At 37.2% G+C, this 20,121-nt stretch overlaps 1 protein-coding gene across 20 annotated transcripts in view; it reads left to right on the top strand.

The window, feature by feature from the left end:
- LOC135221061 (CLIP-associating protein 2-like) overlaps window positions 1-20,121 on the top strand; it is a 426,064-nt gene that overhangs the window by 342,003 nt on the left and 63,940 nt on the right. For 12 of the 20 annotated variants that reach the window (XM_064258816.1, XM_064258818.1, XM_064258820.1 and 9 more), the window contains 2 exons: window positions 6,450-6,543; window positions 8,645-8,740. In XM_064258816.1, coding sequence (XP_064114886.1) covers window positions 6,450-6,543; window positions 8,645-8,740 — 190 coding nt within the window. The remainder of the gene's footprint in view (window positions 1-6,449; window positions 6,544-8,644; window positions 8,741-20,121) is intronic. The other 8 variants (XM_064258821.1, XM_064258808.1, XM_064258811.1 and 5 more) reach the window with 2 other exon arrangements.

The following is a 20,121-nucleotide window of genomic DNA, read 5'->3' on the forward strand; positions in this document are numbered from 1 at the left end:
CGTAAATCGGCTGTGATTGAGCCTTTGAAGTGGAAGGTTGGGCTGTTTGCACTAAGGGAACCGCCGGAACTTGCTGAGAAAAGCGTGGCTGCTTTTTCTGGTAGGGCTGGAAACGTCTGGGTTTCCTTTGACCCTTACCTCTAGCTGCTAGATCTTGTCGCCTCTTGGCCGTAAGACCCCAACGGTCCTTAAGGCTCTGGTTCAACCTCGTAGCCTCTGACTGAACCTCCTTCACCATCGCTTCTGGGAAGAGGTCTGCTCCCCAGATGCTCGACGCAAGTAACCTATTCGGCTCGTGCCGAATAGTTGCTTCTTGTAGGACATGCTTCCTACAATTCGTCCTAGCAGTGGCAAACTCAAACATATCTGACTGTACCGTTTGAGTCAGGGATTTGGTCATAAGCTTGAAAAGCGGTTCTGAACCATAGGCTATGGTGGCCACCTCGGTCATAGCCATGGAATTAATAGATCTGGCTAACCGCGATTTGGCGTCAAATTCAGCCTGAATAAGGCTATCTGGAAGCCTAGGTAGCTTTTCACCAAACTGCTCCATAGCACAGTCCGGTTTGAGTTTGCCAGCTGAGAAGGTGTTAGGTAAGTCTTCCCACAATTCTCCGGCTGAAGGAAGTAACGGAGATGTAGGATCTGCTTCCTTCAGTTGAGGCATGGGGTCCCCCTTCTGGGCCGCTGGAATGGTAGACGTCGCGATCTTTGTCAGGAAAGGGAGCGGGGTACTCTCATCCATCGTAAAGATCGTAAACGGACTCTTGAAAGGTTGGATTTTCGTATTGGAACAATCCATGTCCTCTAGACACCTGAGCCATTCTCTCTGAGCCTGGTCACGTGAATAGAGGACTGTCTCCTTTGGTACTTTATCATCCCGAGTCATGGCTGAGGCGGTGAGCCTTGCGTAGCCGATGAACGGAGGCTGAAGGTCTTCCGGGTAGAACTCGAAGTCCTCGATCCTCCGAGTTCCACATTCCGGGATAGAAATGAGTCCGTCTTGGAAGGGGGCGTATGACGCTACTCTCCAAGGGTTGTTCATTGAGAACGGAGGTAGAGAGTCATACGGGGGAAGCTGGGCTCCACCTGTATTGAAAGGTGGAGGAGAGGCTAGAGGAGCTTGGCTCAGTCCGGCTATAATGCTGTCTTGAGAGGTAATCCTATCCGACAACCGAGAGATCATTTGTTCCATGCTACTTTTCAGAGACCCAACCAGGTCGCCCACCTGTTGTAACAGACCAGCATTGGAGTCCAAAGCCGGAGCTGCTGCGGAGGTGGAGGGGTGGCTCTGAATTGGAACCAAGGGTAGCGGAACTGACGACTCTGCCGGAGTGTGAGATCTCTCTCTGGAGGATTTACTCCTCGAGGACTTAGAGCCGGACCCAGAAGCTTTAGATCTCTCTGCTCCGGGATTCCTAGCCGGAGACTTACGAGAGGAGGATGACGCCGAAGCCGTCTTCTTAGACGACGACGACGTCTTTGTCAAGGATTTCACTGCTTGACCCTTGACCTTGGGTCTAACTGAAGCGTCAGGAGGAGTATATAATTCGTTACCCGTAAAGCCTTGGAAGGATGGAGAGGTTGCAGGAGTAGAAGAAACAGTTGCACCCAAGGGTATCCCTTGGGTGTCCACCTTACCTACCTCGACCAACAGGTCGTCTACACCTACCATAGGTTCTACATTAATATCCAACGTCGCGACTTCCGAGGAGATGTCCTGGCCTTGGTCAGTCAATGAGGCAGCCAGCTGTTGCTGGATGAAGGCGATAGTCGGGGCCGCCTCTACTGGGTCGACGTATCCTGTCGCCTTGCCTCCGGGGAGATTAGTACCGCCAACCTTTTCTCCAGGATGTAGGGCATACCCTTGGCGGCGTTCTTCCCGAAACCGCCGACCCAGGCCCGCAGGGTTGCCAGTGCGGTATCCCTCACGGCCGGCGCCTGGAAGAGAGGGTATTGATTAGATTTAAGAATAACTTAAAACTAAATCTAACTTAAAGCATAACTTAAATTATAGGGGCTATAAGGCCCCTTGAATTTACCTTAAGTTAGAGTGATTGATGTAAAACTTAAGCACTATAACAGATGAGGACCAGCTACCGGAGATGGAATACTTACCCCGTCTAAAAGCTGGCTCACCAGATCGTAACATATGGTACACGTCTCATGGTACCAGACCTGGATGTCCCCGTGCGGAGTCGCGCATGGAGCATGGGACCGGCAAACTTCGTGTCCACATGGGTCCTGAAGTGTGGCGGCGCATCCCGGATGCTCACAGTTGGTGGTCTGTAAGTGGAAAGACACATGAGTATCTTAAAGAATATCACTTACAGGCTAAAGGACAGAAGAACTCCGTTGCATGCCGGAGCTCGGAAAAAATTTGGGCATAGCCCTCCCTTAATCGCCTGAATAGGCTATAAACCCCGGAGGTATCCGGTGAAACATGAAGGGAGGGGAAATGGTTTAAGGTACTTAAGATAAACTTAATAGTTTAACATAATAGATCTTAAACCTAAAAGCTCGAACGTACCGGACTAAGTCCAGTGCGTGGCGGAGTGTATAACTCAGTGAAACGGAGAGGTTAGAAGGGACCGACTGTATGTTCCGGTCCACCCCGTGGGGTAGACTAGCACCTTTCCGCTGGATGCCAGGTCTCCGGTGGTAAAGGAGCCCTAGTAAGGTGGGAAAGAGCAACGGGGCATACAGACTCGGGCTAGTAACGGAGCGACGGAGTAGTAATGGAGGGGGGGAAAGGCCAGTCCCCCCCACCTTCCTTACCATCCACGACGGACGGAAGAGCGGAGAGGTGACTGGACAGGCGTCTGGCTGCCTCGTGATCACATAGTGACCACGGGGCGATAAGAACAACAACTAAGCCTAGAACATAACCAACTGATCAGAGAGATGCTATCGGGAAGCAACCGAGCTGAAAAGCGGTAACATAAAGGCCCAATGGGCCATGACCTAGGCTAAGCGAGCCAGACGCCTAACTAACCTAACAATATCACATAAATAGTACAAATGAATAATAAAATGAAAGAAAGAAAACAAAATAGTAGGAGAAAAAATCCAGGAGTGTACGACTAACCCGAAGGCAAGTCTACCACTCAAAGCTAGCCGAGGCCGATACTAAGAGCCGTGGCTAGGGTCTGGATGGAAGAGCCTACATAAGGTAAAAGACATGCATGCATGACAAAACCGTGTAGACCGTACCCTAAACAAAGCGGATAATAAAAATAGAGCGTACAAAAGCCAGGGGATGTTCTGGGTATGGGCGACCCAGAACGGACCCACCATGAGGCAGAACCATGCTGCCATGCTTCCGACCTAGAGATCGTATTTATACCTAAAAAACGGCAAATACGTGCTCAGGGCCGGAAAAAACCAATTAGCAATAAACACTGAGTACTTAACTTAGCTGCTGCGATGGCTGCACGCTCCATGGTAATAAAATCCAAAGGAAAGGGCACAAAACACAGAGAAGAAAATGGCACGTGTGTATCGTGTGCGCTAACTGAAAAGGATGACCACCAGAGGCGCAGCAGTCGGCAGCATGGGATGGAGTAGTAGTAGTAGGTGCTGCCCACTCTGTGGGTCGGCTCTCCTCTTGGGGGATTTTGTAGTGGGAGAATTCTATTGGCATTTGGCTCGTGGTAGTGGTCTCACTCGCCATAGTGTTCATACCTACACTCTCTGGGAGGGTGAGCGAGTCAGTTATACTGACCTTTTTCTTTATTTATTTATTCTCTGGTATGTGTTAGTACATTTACCCTAGAAATAATAGATTAAAGGATATTTCGCGCAGCGACACGAGCTGAGCCCAGAAATAATACTTTTATTGTGCATTTAATAGAAGACTTAAGTAGTGGAAGAGAGTTAAATAATAAAATTGACCCTCCAGTGGTAGATTACGTGTCGTTGATTCGTTTGTACTTTTTATCTTGGGTTAAAGTGAAGTATGTACCCTTATACTGCAAAGATGTTTACGCACATCAGCATTTATTGTAATATTCATACAACTTGATCATGATCAAGTTGTATGAATATTACAATGTCAATGAGTCGTGTGGTACACACACAAATAATTGATTTGAATATTTGTCCAAGTCATTGAATCATAGTTCCATTAATTCCTAAGTGGTTTTTATTCACTGTTGTCATCTCCAAGCATGTAACATCATGATATTTATGCGTTATCCCGCCCATCAAACTTTCTAAAATTTCAAAAGCTATCAGTAATGCACAGATATGTAAATTTTTTCTACCTGTGTTATTCCGATCTTCAAACTTTCTAAAATTTCAAAAGTTCTCAGTAATATGCTGATATGTAAATTTTTTCTACTTGTTATTAGCATGAGTTTTCTTTATTATTGTTGAGCTGATCAGTACATGATCATTACATTTGCTGCTGACATTGTGATGAACTCAAGGATATATGTATTTGCGGAGGGTCTATGGAATACTGTAACTTTTTATTTGTGTGTTGTACGCATTACTGTAGTATATGTAATCATCATGGTGGATAGTGATGGATTTGGATTGCAAAATTTTACAATGAATGTTAGGAGTAAAGTTTAAGATTTGGCCGGACTTAATAGTAAATGTCTGCATGTAGGATGCCACCACAATGTTGGTTTTTGGACAGTGATTATGTATAGTATAATATAATATAGCAAATTGATGAAAAGTAAAAGGTTTCATTGAGTAGTTGGCAGTAAATAACCTTCCAGAAATTAACTGAATAAAACAAGAGCATCATTTTAAATGCACATTGTTTACATGTTGCAGAGAATGTATAAGTCTGTTTGTGTGGAGGTGTAACTGAGGAAATGGATAATTCTAGAAGTTATGTAATTGGCCAAAGAAAAGGAAGCTATAATGAAGTGGATACTGTATTGAACAACAAGAATAGGTTGGCAGCTCGATGAACTTGAATAAGGGACAGCAGAATTTATGAGTGTGCTGTGCTGTGTACTATTGTCATTGAGAACTTTTTAGAACAATACCTTTAGATGATTATGAATATACGTATTTACATATAAGTATGAATTATGCCAATTTGTTCACAGTAGACTTGGATTTGTTTTTGAATGTTGCAACAACAAAGTATGCAAGTTTGTTCCATTTTACAGTATTAGGCTTTTGTTGTTATTATTATTATGAGATACTATTGTGACATGTGACCTTTTTGGTTGATTTATCACTTATAATCTTAGGTGACTGATTTTACCAAATTACTCTAATTACATGTGCATTGTAAATACTTTGCAATTACATATATGTATGTTCAAACTTTTGCAGAAAATATGAAATAACATTAATACTTTATTAATTGATTATAACCAACATTTTATGGAATAAAACTTATTATTAGCTTTGCTACTCTTCTGAACTTCAGCATTTTTAGTCACCATTATTTACATTTAATGAAGATTTTGGTGTGATTACTATTCAACCATATAGTCTAGAAGTCAACAAGCTCCAGTTTGTTTAACCTCCTGTCCTTTTCTGGTATTGTGTCATGTCCATTTTGCGGTTGGTATTGGCTTTTCGTCCCATAAAATTATTACATATTACTGGAATCCTTGAAAATGAAATTAAATAAGGCAAGTATGGTACTGTTAATGTATACTGTCCATGTTTGTCTTTTGTATGTACACAGTATTCTTCTCCTCCCACCCCCAAGAGACACCCAAATCCCCCTCCATTGAATAAATTTGTAAATCCATGTTGGTCACTAGTGACTTTTTCTTAAGGCTAACAAATTTTTTTCCTGAAATCAGCATTATGTGTAATCAGCACCCCTAATGTTCCAATCGTCAAGCAGAGCAAACATCAGCAACAAGACTGGGAAGGTCTTGTTGGTGTTTTACCTGGATTCCTGACACAAGATGTTTTATGTCCCTTTTGAATTTTGTTCCCCCTGCTAATTTTAGGGTTAACGGTTTTAATCTGTTGATATGGCAAGACTTGAGTTTTTGTTTAACTTATTTATTTGTATAAGAGGTGAATTAATAATAATAGAAGCTTTCTTACCAAGACAGTAGCAAAATAACTTGACTTTTGCAGCCTACCTCAGGACAGTTGATGGCACTGCAAATGTTTTTGTTATCTTTAAAAGTACTCCTGTAGGTGTGTGCAGTTGTCTTATCAATCACAGATCTGTGTGGTTATACACTCGCACTGGCTGTATGAATTTGAAGAGTTTATGGTTCTTAAGGTTTAACCATTTTTCCTGATCCAGTTATACTAGTTTTAAGTATTGTACTATTTTGTGCATATTTCTTATCATTGATCTGAATTCTTATCCTTTTTAAAATAAAAATTTTCATTGCGAAATCTGCTAACTTTCCATAGTTCAAGAGAGAGAGAGAGTGAGAGTGTGAGAGAGGGAAAAACCTTTGCATTTCATTAATAATCTGACTCCTTGTTGGGCTTATTTTTTCCAGATCAAATCGGGTGGCAGTAAGTCCCGAGCCAGCAGTGCCCCTCCTGTCAGAAGATCCGTCCTTGGAGCATCATTGCCCCCAAAGAGTGCCGGAGGTAAAAGAGTGATTGGGAAAGAATTCTTGTGCTGTGAGAAGCAGAGAAAAATGGCTATTAACTAAATTTTTTCTCTTACGATAATAGATTGCCATTAGGGTTGTGACTTTGAATGGTAGCTTGCTTAATTTCAGTCATTTCTTTGCTATAGAGGATAGTATTTGAAATAGCTAATGCTAAAATTATAGTGTTATATTGCAGTGTATAATTAGCATGACATTGCTCTGTAAATGCTTAGGAGTTTAGATTTTAGTTAATTGTAACCTTCAATTGCTGGTTCAATGTCATGCATTGAAGTTTTCATGGCAAGTTCAGCTTTAATCTGCTGCTGTCTGCTACCAAATGTAATGTATTCTGCCTGATGTCTCCTCATCCATGGGATAATGGCACATATATCGGGAAGATAGCTAGTGTGGACCATTAGTGGGATCATAGTATGTAGTATATAACTTTTCCAGTGAAAATATATTAGGAAGTGAAAAAGGGAATTGATGGGACTTGAGTATGAATGTAAATTATTATTGTAAGTATCAATTTAGTTTTACCTACTCATTCTTGTCCTACGTATAATGGCGCTCCTACATTCCTATGACTTTTACCCTGTTGTTTGGCTAACCTGTGTTAATGTCATACTCTCAATTTTAATTTAAATCGGTTCATTATTTCCCATGCCCATACCTTCCCATGGTGGTTATATGCTTCCAATAGTAAAATTTGCCAGAGATTAATTTATTTTTTATTAATATTACTGATCTTTGGTAGGTTAATTAACCTACCAAAGATCAGTAATATTAATAAAAAATAAATTAATCTCTGGCAAATTTTACTATTGGAACAGTATAATGCCAAGGTTAGCAATGTGTATGTAAAATTTAGTCCTGTCAGAATGTTTCAGTTGCCAATGAATTCAATTATTTATCATAGTTATCAAGTACTTTTCTTTCAAGAAATGTTTAAAATTTAGTATAGCATTTTTTACCTCATATACCCAGTATTTTATAACTCCTGTTGCAACATATTTAGACAGTAGAGTACATGTTCCCCTTCCATGCTGACATTTACTTTCAGCAAGAAGGAAAGTATAGGCACAATGACCACTATTATTTGTCCTTGTCATCTTGTAGTAAGAAAGTGAACTGTGATATCAAAGTCATTGTACAGTTGACAGGATAATTATAGGAATACAGCAGTTTCAGACAAGTCCACATGCTAATAGACCTTGTTGTATTATTGTTATTTATTTCTCTTATAGTTTAGGATAAATTTCACTCAGTGCAGGCATAATTCTCATTGACAGAAATCAGCAATTATTAAGTATGAGTTCACTATATATATATATATATATATATATATATATAGATTATATATATATATATATCATATATATATATATATATATATTATAATATATTATATTATATGAATAACTTGATCACGAAGTATATAAAACGTGATGCTATGTATAAATAAAGGTTTTTTGCCACGAAGGAAAAAATGAAAAAGCGAGATAGCCAAGTACTTTCGGTCCTGTTCGGACCCTTTACTGAGGGTCCGAACAGGACCGAAAGTACTTGGCTATCTCGCTTTTTCATTTTTTTCCTTCGTGGCAAAAAACCTTTATTTATATATATATATATATATATATATATATATATATATATATATATATATATATATATATATATACATACATGTATATATGCTTTCAAAGGTGTAAAAAGTAATATCTATCACAAAGTCTGCAGAGTTGATCATATCAATGAAGGTGTAATTCTTTTGTGATTTGAATCCTAAGATGATGGAGCAAGTTCTGTTTGCATGATACTTTTAGAGTACTGTAAATTCATGGAGACAAGTCTGAATTGCCAAGCTTTTGGGCTGAAACAGTTACAGAGCCCTATAGTGTATGCTGATGCTTTTTGAACTAACCTTGATATTGTTTACCTGTTGAACTGTATATTTTATACTAAATGATAGAGCATGATACAAACCATAATGCTCTTCTAATAAGTTGTTTACTAACCATTGTGATGTTGCCATTCCCTTGTGCTCCCTCTCCTGGTCTGTGTGCATGTTGACTATGTGACCTGTGTGCATATAGCAGGGGAGAGTGGTGGTGGTGGGACCCCCCGAGCAACAGTCAAGCGAGTCCCGTCTGTCACTCGAGGGAGAATAGGGTCATCATCCTCTACCACAGGTACTAACATTCTAAGTTGTCTGTACAGTTTCTTTATGTTGAATTTTCATGTGTTAAGTGTTCAATGTTTTAACATTGTTTCAACATTGTGGTCTTCATCGTAAGAGTTTCATTTATATGATATATTAGGTTTCTATCTTGTAGTAACTTGATGGATTTGTATTGCTCATGATGCATGGTGAGTTTTACATACTAAGATGTTGAGCTCTGTGGCTACATGATAGAGAAACTGCAGAATTAACCCTGATAGATGTACATCACTCACACATGATGTGAAGTATTGTATATTATATTTTTTATACTGAAAATAAATGACATTGGCAAAAAGAAAATTGTCCAAAACTAAATTAAGAAGAAACGTGGGAACTTCATCGAAAAAGAAGTATGTACTGCATATTAAGTGCCCTAACCAGAATTCAATATCATAATACTTTCTCAGAATACCGCCAATTGCATTTCCTGATTGTGATGTTAGCACATGTTTCTTTTAAGAGCATTTTTATTGCATATCACAAGTAATATTTGAGCTCTGTGGCTACATGATAGAGAAACTGCAGAATTAACCCTGATAGATGTACATCACTCACACATGATGTGAAGTATTGTATATTATATTTTTTATACTGAAAATAAATGACTTGGAAAAAGAAAATTGTCCACAAAATTAAGAGAAAAGTGGGAACTTCATCGAAAAAGAAGTATGTACTGCATATTAAGTGCCCTAACCAGAATTCAATATCATAATACTTTCTCAGAATACCGCCAATTGCTTTGATTTGTTTGCCTGATTGTGATCACTGTTTTCTTTTAAGAGCATTTTTATTGCATATCACAAGTAATATTTGTTTGATTGAACAGCCTGTAAGGAGCAATGTGTATCTACATTCATTGGCAAGAGTTTGGGCCTTTTCTCTTGAATTCCCACAGTGGATAGCATTTTGCATTAAAAATAAACCCTGCTTGTGCCTAAACCCCCGATTTGAAAGTTAGTCATTGCATTTATTTTCAGGCTATCAATTGTAAATACAGCAATGACAATATATTTTAAGCAATTCTAATCTCAGGAAAGTTTAAGGTTTACTGTTGTAAGTCTGTTCAAAAGATCCTGAAGTTTTTTCAATATGTAAATGTTTGATTTCTGTAGATAATAATTATAACCCCTAACTGACACTTGAAAAGAAAGAAATCGTTGCACCTGGTATGGATAGACTGACTTTTAATTATTCATATAATGTATTTTTTTTTACTGAAAATTCGTGGCAAGCAGTAAATTACTATGCTTTTTTAATAAAGTACAGTGCCTTATAGATATTTATAATTTTACAGCTGAGCCCAAAAACATTTATGTGAACATTAAGTTATTGAATGGTGAATTATTGTACTATATATATTGTCAGTATACTGCAAAGCACTGAGGTGAAGGTTCGAGGAAATAAAGACTAGTATACAGGTAGTACAGCAGCCTACACAGAAACTTCATTAAGAGCATGATATTCCCTAACAGAATTTGGTGCATGTTCTATATTAGGTAGTCTTATTTTTAACCTCTGATGATATATAACCTCTGATGCATATAAGTTTGAAAATGATAATATTGGTAGTAATTTTGTCTTGTCCTGATCACAAACTTTTTAGTAGTGGTTACTACATGACAAGACTGTTGCAAATGCCGACGCCATAATGTTTTTTAATTGAGGATACAATTGTTTTTAGTTTTACCCCCTTTTTTGTAAGTAAGGTATTCTATTAAAAGCATATATGTAGGCCATTCAGTTTAGGATAACTAATATGTGACCAACGCACCAGTTTGTTTCGTGTGATGACTGGATATGTTATTGAATGAACTCTTAGTTTTGAAATGCTCTCCTATGTTATTTCATAAGAATTTGGAAATTCAAAGTATTTATTATATCTGCTTATTGTTTGGATAGAAAGTATTAGTTGTTGAAGAAACTGTTATATTTACTTTGTACTACATCATGTTGACATTTGTCCTCCCAAGGAAGGGTGTTTGGTGGATCCAATGGCTGTGATGTATCATTTAGGAAAAGCACCTTTTGATAGAATTGATTTAATTGCAAAGTGGATGATGTTGACAGTGTATAGTGTAGGTGATAGTTGTCAATTGTTGTTATGGACATGAAACATTTTTTAGGATATGGAGAAATAGTGTTTATGGACACCTGTGTTAGGCACTACAAAATATCTGTACTGCACAGTAATAAAGTGTGGATGTGGGGTGCAGTTGCAAGAAAAACAACTTGAAAATTTTAGATTGTGTATTACAAATAGCATAGGAAGAATTGAAAAGGTGAGAAATATGGAAATTGGTAGAATAGGTAAAAAGTTTGATGAAGGTGAAAGATTAGCTTTGTAATTTGTAATGTGATCTTGCTGAAAGAATGTATTGTAGTATAAGTTGGTGAAGAGCGTGTGCTATGTAGAATTGTTGGAATAATATAAGATAGAATTGGGATGATGTCTGTAGAGTATATTTTGGCAGTGATGTACCTCAATGATATACATATCTCCCATGCAAGTACTATATAGCAGGCTTTTCATGGAAAATTATCATTGAATCAGTGTACATTATGGAATTTTTTCAAGTCCTTTTTTTATGTATTGTTTTTTTTTTTTTTTTTTTTTTTTTTCATTACGAAGTGCCAAGTATCTGGTTACCTTGCATCAATTAGTACCTCACCAAAAGCCAAACACCTGAACCCTCATAACACGTTTAAACGACTGAATACACTAAAGGCAACAGTGATCCCTTAACACTTACCAGTATGGCAGAAAATCAGGACTAAGTTCATCAAAACAGGTGTGAGGTAATCTTGTAAGTAATTAAATTAATTAATCAAAGGGCATCACTCCATCAACAACTTTCAAAACTCTAAAGTATTTCCCTGAATTTCAGAAGTCTAAGTTACTTTCCTGGTTCTAAGTCACTTCAATTAAATTGAAGGAAAGCAAATCAATTACCACTCTATGTCTCTACCTATCATAAATATAGTCATAATTATATATATTTATACTTGGTGTAAGATAAAGAAAACACTTATAAAATTTTAAATACAAAATTTTTATTATTAAATTCAAAATTTATAGTGAAATTCACAATATCAGGGAAAATTACTGTTACTTGAAAACAAAGTAAAGTTTAATTAATTCTTGAATCAAATTAAGTAAAATTAAATCAAAATTAATTTATCATAAAATTCAAGAAAAGTAATTCAATCAAAATTCAAAAGTGTTAGGCAATAACTGAAAATTTGAAATTAATTCACAAGTGCTAAACAACAATAAAACTTGAAAAGAATTCTAAGTAAATGCAAATAAATTCACAAGTGTTAAATTTAATTAAATGTGCAATGATAAAGCAATGAAATAACTAAGTCAATTAAATGGTGAATGCAAATGAAAATATAAAACAAAAAGACACACTTCAATAAGAAATGAATAAATGCACAAACAATGGAACAGACACAAACACAAAAAAATATCAGCAATGGTGTAAAAGTGTAAATCTTTTTCATTCAAAACACTAACCAACAGTTTTTACCAAACCTTCGTAAACAGACAACAGTTTCTATCAATTATTAATTAAACACATCCCCACTATCCACCATTATTAGTTATTCACTGTTCCTACAATTATTAGTTGCAACTAATAAAAATATAACACACTTTACCTTTTTTGGTATACCAACTTCTTTTCTTCTCTTGTAAATTACACTTTCACAAAAAACAAGGCGCCGTTACGAAATGTTTGTTCAGATTCCACAAAAGAAATTAAATAAACTAAATAAATTCTAAGAAATATCAAATATACAATTCTCACAATATGAGTGACCAAATTTACGTTGCGTTAATTTAATCTCGATGTCGAGTGAGAGAGAGAGGGGGAGATCTAACTGCCTCGAGGTCTTAAGATCGAATGAATATCTCTTCCTTTATGGAAATGACAGAGCAGATGTCTCAAAACGTTCTAGGCACGAAAGCTTTCTCTGAAAGTTCTGAAATCTGACGCAATCTTACACCCACAATGTGCAACATCCACGTGGGACTTGACAAAGATATACACGTACAAGACAAGACTGCTCAACAGATACGTACCCGATTGAAACGGAGGGTAAACGATAATTAAGATTGACATGTTTTTTATGACCACGTAAAAAGAGTCGAGCTCATTATCAAACGCGCTGACAGAGCAGGGACGCAAACGGATCTCGCAGACTCTAATTTCAAAGTGCTGACATAAAAGTTAAACATTTGCAGCTTTGAAAAGACAAGGATCTCTCTCTTTACGTTAGATATATATTTTTTTACATGACGTTAATGCGAAATCTGAACACACATTTTAAAACATCCTATTCTAAGCTATCTAGGAATCTGAAAAAATGTTACACAATCTACAAGACATTTCAAAGAGGGGAAAACATGCATTTTGAAAGTAGCAATATATAATATACCTCCCCCCAGAAGATTTTTTTATCACGGTGTTGAATCCAACGATTCGCAACGAGATAAATAATCAGCAACTACATTGTTTTTGCCACTAATGTGCTGCACTCTTTAGTTATTATACTGTTGCAGACACAAAGACCACCTGGTCAGTCTTTGATTGTGATTTTTCATTTTCTGGATAAATGACAGTGGATTGTGATCAGAAAACACTACAATTTCTTCATTCCTAGGTCTATTCACATACACTTCAAATTTTTTCAATGCGGTGATTAAGGCTAAAGTTTCCTTCTCGATTGTCGAATATACTTTCTGATGTTTTTCAATTTTGTAGACATGAAGCATACAGGATGGTAGATATTATTTTCATCTTCTTGAAGTAGAACAGCTCCAACACCACAGTCTGACGCATCAACTTGTATCACAAATTTCTTGTCGAAGTCTGGAGCTTGAAGTACTGGTCTTGAAGTTAAAATGGCTTTTACCTTCTCAAAGGATTCTTGACACTCTGGAGTCCAAATAAACTTAGCTTTGGACTAGTCAAGTCTGTCAAGGGAGCTACTACGGCTGAGAAATTTGGGCAAAAACCGACGATAGAAACCAGCCATGCCTAAAAATCTCTGTAGCTGCTTCCTGGTAGTAGGTGGGGTAGCCTTACGGATACCTTCTACATTAGCATTTACTGGAGCAAGAAGGCCTTTCCCAACTTCAAACCCAAGATACTGTACAGTTGCCTTTCCAAACTCACTCTTCTCTAAGTTGATTGTTAATCCTGCTTCTTGTAGTTTCTTGAAAACTTTCTTCAGAATCTTCAGATGTTCTCCCACGTTGTAGAGTAAATCACGATGTCATCTAGGTATACACCTACTCCTTCTATTGATCCTAACAGTTGATCCATCACTCGTTGAAATGTTGCGGGTGCATTCATCAGACCAAACGGCAGAACAGTATAACTGATATAGTCCAAAAGGAGTAATAAAAGAAAAGCTGACAGCAGCTTCGCATTCTCATCTAAGGGAATTTGATAATATCCTTTCAACAAGTCTATCTTGGAAACAAACTTGGCTTGCCCAATATTATCAAGTAACTGATCTATAAGAGGCAAAGGATAATTATCAGCCACACTGATAGAATTCAGCTTCCTATAATCAGTACACATCCTAAATGAACCATCTGGTTTCTTCACTAACACACATGGAGAACTGAAGTGACTTGAACTGGGTTCTGCTAATCCATGTTGCAGCAAATACTCAACTTCCTTCTTCAAAACATCTCGATGATACGGTGATAAGCGATAGGCTCTTTGCTTGAAAGGTTTTCCATCTTCTTGAATCTTGATTTCATGCTTGGTCAGATCAGTACGTCTAGGCACATCTGAAAAAATTTCTGGAAAACTTCTAATTACGTCACTTAAGTCTTCACCTTGTTCAACACTCAGATGTTTCAGTTTATCCTCCAAATTTTCCAAAATTGAAGAATTATTCATCTTGCTTGCAGCTCCCAATTCGTAGCCATCATCGTCTTCTGTAGATAAAGTTGTCTGGGTTACTGACACAGTTTCAGTTTTAGTTTCTGAGAAATAAGGTTTCAAGAGGTTCACATGTATCTTCCTTTGTCTTCTTCTTCTTTCTGGTGTTTCAATCACATAAGTTCTATCACTTAACTTCTGAATTATCTTGTAAGGACCTTGAAATTTATTAGTGAGGGGAAATCTCTTGACAGGTAAGAACACTAACACTTGTTGACCAACACTAAAACTTCTTAGCTTAGTCTTAGCATCAAATCTCCTTTTCATTTTCTCTTGACTCATTTTCAAGTTTTCTAAAGAGAATTTTCTAATCTCTTTCAACCTCTTCCTTAAGTTCTTCACATACTCTGCTTGGCTTTCCTCTTGATTTTCTTCCCAATTTTCTGCAAGAATCTTCAACGTCCTCTAACTTCTCTTCCAAAAATCATCTCATTAGGTGAACATCCCATACTTTCTTGGTAAGCACTCCTAACTTCAAACAACATTAATGGTAAACCACATCCCATTCTCTTCCTGACTCAGAACAATACTTTGTCAGCATGCTTTTCAATGTCTGGTGGAACCTTTCCAAGGCACCTTGAGTTTCTGGATGATAGGCAGTGGATAACTGTTGTTTCACTCCTAACAAATTCATCACATCTGGAATAACTTTGAAGTAAAGTTTGTTCCTCTGTCACTTTGTACTATTTCTGTATACCAAACTTTGAGAAAAACTCCACAAGTTTTTCAGCAACTATCTTGGCAGATATGTTTCTAACAGGGAATGCTTCTGGATACCTTGTCACAGGACACATTAATGTCAACAAATACTCATTTCCTTTCTTGTCTTCGGCAATGGTCCAACCATAATAATCACTTTGCTAAAGGGTTCTCCTCTAACTTCTATAGGTTGTAGGGGGTCTTTCTTGATGGTTTTCATTCGGTTTTCCAGCTATCTGGCAGGTATGACACTCACGACAGAACCTGCTAACATCTCTGTGAAGTCCAGGCCAGAAAAATATTTCATGATCTTCTCCACAGTCTTCCTGATTCCCATATGTCCAGACTCATGAGCTACTGCAATCACTTGCTTTCTCAATGGATATGGAATCAAAATTTGATGATATTCGCCCCATACAGCATCTCCTGGTATATCTGTAGGTCTATACTTCCTCATCAGCAAACCTTCCTTCAGATAGTAACAGGTAGGAGTTTGTTGCATCTCTTCTCGATCAACAACTCTGAAGAACAAATCAGTTAACGATGCATCCTTCTTCTGCAAGTCCATCAGCTTCTCTCTTGTCACTTGACCAACTTCAAGGGTTGAATTCTCAATATCTGCTAACTCAGCTACTGTAGTTTCACTACTGTCTTCAGCAACACTTTGACTACTCGGAGTCTCTTCAGGAACATCAGGTTCTTCTTCTTCGTCGTCGTCTTCTTCATCTTCTTGGGAAATCTCTTCTTGGTCAGCACTATGGGAAACTTCACTTCCCTGGAATAATTCTTCTAAGCACAAAGATCCTTCACTTGATCCTTCTTGGGTGTGTAAATCCTCAGTTTCTTCACTTACAGTCGTAGTCCTCTTCATACTTTGGTTAGTTACACAACTAGGAAAACAGGTGGGGGTTATTCTTCTCCAACTCTTCTGTAGGACTAATCCTCAATGGTTTGTCTGTCACTACAGGACAAGGAATAAATGGCACACCACCAACTTCATTCCCCAACAGAACATGTATACCTTCCACAGCTAGTGAGTCTTTACAGCAAAATCAACATTCCCTGTCACCAATTCACATGACAGGTGTAAGCGGCATATAGGAGTTACTTCCTCTCCTCCTATACCCTTCAAAACAACTTGAATCTCCTGTGAGACTCTTCTCCAACTGAGGGTGAGAACCACGTACTACCACACTATGGTTACTCCCTGTATCACGTAATATCTTGACTGGTACCTGCATACTTCCTTCTTGAGTTGACAGCATACCCTCATAGATATATGGCTTAAAAGCCTCCACACTGCTTAACCACTCACTGCTTGAGGGTTAACATTTCCACTGGTTGCTAAACATTCAGCTTGTTTAGTTTCATTCTTCTCTGGAGTCTGATTCTTTTGCCACACTGCTCTTCGTAGTTTGTTTTCACAACTTGACTAACTGGTTTTGACTGCTGTTGATTCCGGTAACACTCTTGACTGTAGTGTCCTACTCTTCCACACTTGAAACAGACAACATTAGGTTTCTGTAACTGTCTTGAAAAACTGGATGAGGATTTCACATTAATTTGCTGAGCTGTATTTCCTTGTGTACTCTTAGTAATATCACTTGAAAGTTTCCCATTAAATTTGTTCCTGTTATTTGGATAAGACTTAAAACCTGGGCGTTGTTGACTCTGGTACTTGACATTGTAATTACGTTTGCTACTGATTATATTGTAATCTTCACTAAGTGTAGCGGCTTTGTCAAGTTTCTTCACTTCTCTCTTTCTTAAATAAGCTCTTATATGTTCAGGAATTCCCTTAAGATACTGTTCAAGAACAAGTAACTCTTCTAAACCTCATCAAAAGTTTAACTTTAGCAGCTTCTACCCAACGTTTGAAACACCTTCTCACTTTGTAAGCATAATCTAAGAAGGTTCCCTTCTCATCTTTCTTAAATTTCTGATCTCTCATTGTAGCATAAATCTAAGAAGGTTCCCGTTCTCATCTTTTCTTAAATTCTGAATCTCTCATTGTAGTACTCTGGGGTCATCTGGTAAACTTGTAGTCACACTGTGTTTAAGTACCTTGTAGTCTTTACACTGATCAGCTGTTAAAGCTAGATAAGCACTTCTCCCTTTACCAATCAAGACACTTTGTAGCAAAACTGACCATTTATCCTCTGGCCATCCCATACCTGAAGCCACTTTCTCAAAGTGATCAAAAAACTCATCTGGAGCTTCTTCAGTAAACTTAGGGATTAACTTCTGTACTCTCACTACATCATACAGGGTCTTGATTACCTTGGTTAGGGTTAGACGGTGTTACAGGTAATGTGGATCTAGCTCTTATTAATTCCATTTCCCTTTCATGTCTTGCGATTTCTCTTTCCTCTTTTATTCTTTCTCTTTCCTCTTCTGCTGCTTTTTCTTCTTCTCTTTCTCTTCTTTCTTGTTTTTCCCTGTCTATTCTTTCTCTTTCAGCAAGCATTTTTAGCTTAATCAAATTCTCTTCTGCTTCAATGCGTCTAAGCTCTAACTCTGCAATCACTTTTCTCTTTCTTTTCTGCTTGCTTATTTATGAGATCAGCACGTGCTACATTCAACAACTCTTGAGCCAATTCTAACTCATCTTCATCAGTTTATTCTACCAGGGTTTATCAATGATTCCATAGTAATACATCTTATTTGTGCCTTTACCATACTAGTAGACACATAACCACCACATGCCTCTGCTAAAGCGCTCCACTGTGCTCTAGACAGAGTGGTTTCAGACAAACTTGGACGGAAGGAGCTGCTAAAAATTCCTGAACATTGAACTGAGCCATTTTCCTCTAAGTTATCAATTTACAATTCAATACAATAAATGCAAAACAAAACTATTTGGTCACTCTCCTAACAAAATATATTCCTAACACCACCAGTATATTCTAGAGTGATAATGAAATCTGCTTTCCCGGGTCTCTGGGCACCATTAAACAATGTTACGAAGTGCCAAGTATCTGGTTACCTTGCATCAATTAGTACCTCACCAAAAGCCAAACACCTGAACCCTCATAACGTTTTTTAAACGACTGAATACACTAAAGGCAACAGTGATCCCTTAACACTTACCAGTATGGCAGAAAATCAGACTAAGTTCATCAAAAAAACAGGTGTGAGGTAATCTTGTAAGTAATTAAATTATCAAAGGGCATCACTCCATCAACAACTTTCAAAACTCTAAGTATTTCCCTGATTTCAGAAAGTCTAGTACTTCCTGGTTCTAAGTCACTTCAATTAAATTGAAGGAAAGCAAATCAATTACCACTCTATGTCTCTACCTATCATAAATATAGTCATAATTATATATATACTGGTGTAAGATAAAGAAAACACTTATAAAAATTTTAAATACAAAATTTTATTATTAAAATCTCAAAATTTATAAAGTGAAATTCACAATATCAGGGAAAAGTTACTGTTACTTGAAAAACAAAGTAAAGTTTAATTAATTCTTGAATCAAATTAAGTAAAATTAAATCAAAATTAATTTATCATAAAATTCAAGAAAAGTAATTCAATCAAAATTCAAAAGTGTTAGGCAATAACTGAAAATTTGAAATTAATCACAAGTGCTAAACAACAATAAAACTTGAAAAGAATTCTAAGTAAATGCAAATAAATTCACAAGTGTTAAATTTAATTAAATGTGCAATATAGCAATGAAAATAACTAAGTCAATTAAATGGTGAATGCAAATGAAAATATAAAACAAAAAGACACACTTCAATAAGAAAATGAATAAATGCACAAACAATGGAACAGACACAAACACAAAAAAAATATCAGCAATGTGTAAAAGTGTAAATCTTTTTCATTCAAAAACACTAACCAACAGTTTTTACCAAACCTTCGTAACAGACAACAGTTTTCTATCAATTATTAATTAAACACACTCCCTATCCATTATTAGTTATTCACTGTTCCTAACAATTATTAGTTGCAACTAATAAAAATAAAATATAACACACTTTACCTTTTTTTGGTATACCAACCTTCTTTTCTTCTCTTGTAAATTACACTTTCACAAAAAACAAGGCGCCGTTACGAAATGTTTGTTCAGATTCCACAAAAGAAATTAAATAAACTAAATTTCTTAATAAGAAAAATATCAAATATACAATTCTCACAATATGAGTGACCAAATTTACGTTGCGTTAATTTAATCTCGATGTCGAGTGAGAGAGAGAGGGGGAGATCTAACTGCCTCGAGGTCTTAAGATCGAATGAATATCTCTTCCTTTATGGAAATGACAGAGCAGATGTCTCAAAACGTTCTAGGCACGAAAGCTTCTCGAAAGTTCTGAAATCTGACGCAATCTTACACCCACAATGTGCAACATCCACGTGGGACTTGACAAGATATACGCGTACAAGACAAGACTGCTCAACAGATACGTACCCGATTGAAACGGAGGGTAAAACGATAATTAAGATTGACATGTTTTTTATGACCACGTAAAAAGAGTCGAGCTCATTATCAAACGCGCTGACAGAGCAGGGACGCAAACGGATCTCGCAGACTCTAATTCAAAGTGCTGACATAAAAGTTAAACATTTGCAGCTTTGAAAAGACAAGGATCTCTCTCTTTACGTTAGATATATATTTTTTTACATGACGTTAATGCGAAATCTGAACACCACATTTAAAAAACATCCTATTCTAAGCTAT

Source organism: Macrobrachium nipponense, chromosome 2 (assembly GCF_015104395.2).
Source record: "Macrobrachium nipponense isolate FS-2020 chromosome 2, ASM1510439v2, whole genome shotgun sequence".
Classification (NCBI taxonomy): Eukaryota; Metazoa; Arthropoda; class Malacostraca; order Decapoda; family Palaemonidae; genus Macrobrachium; species Macrobrachium nipponense.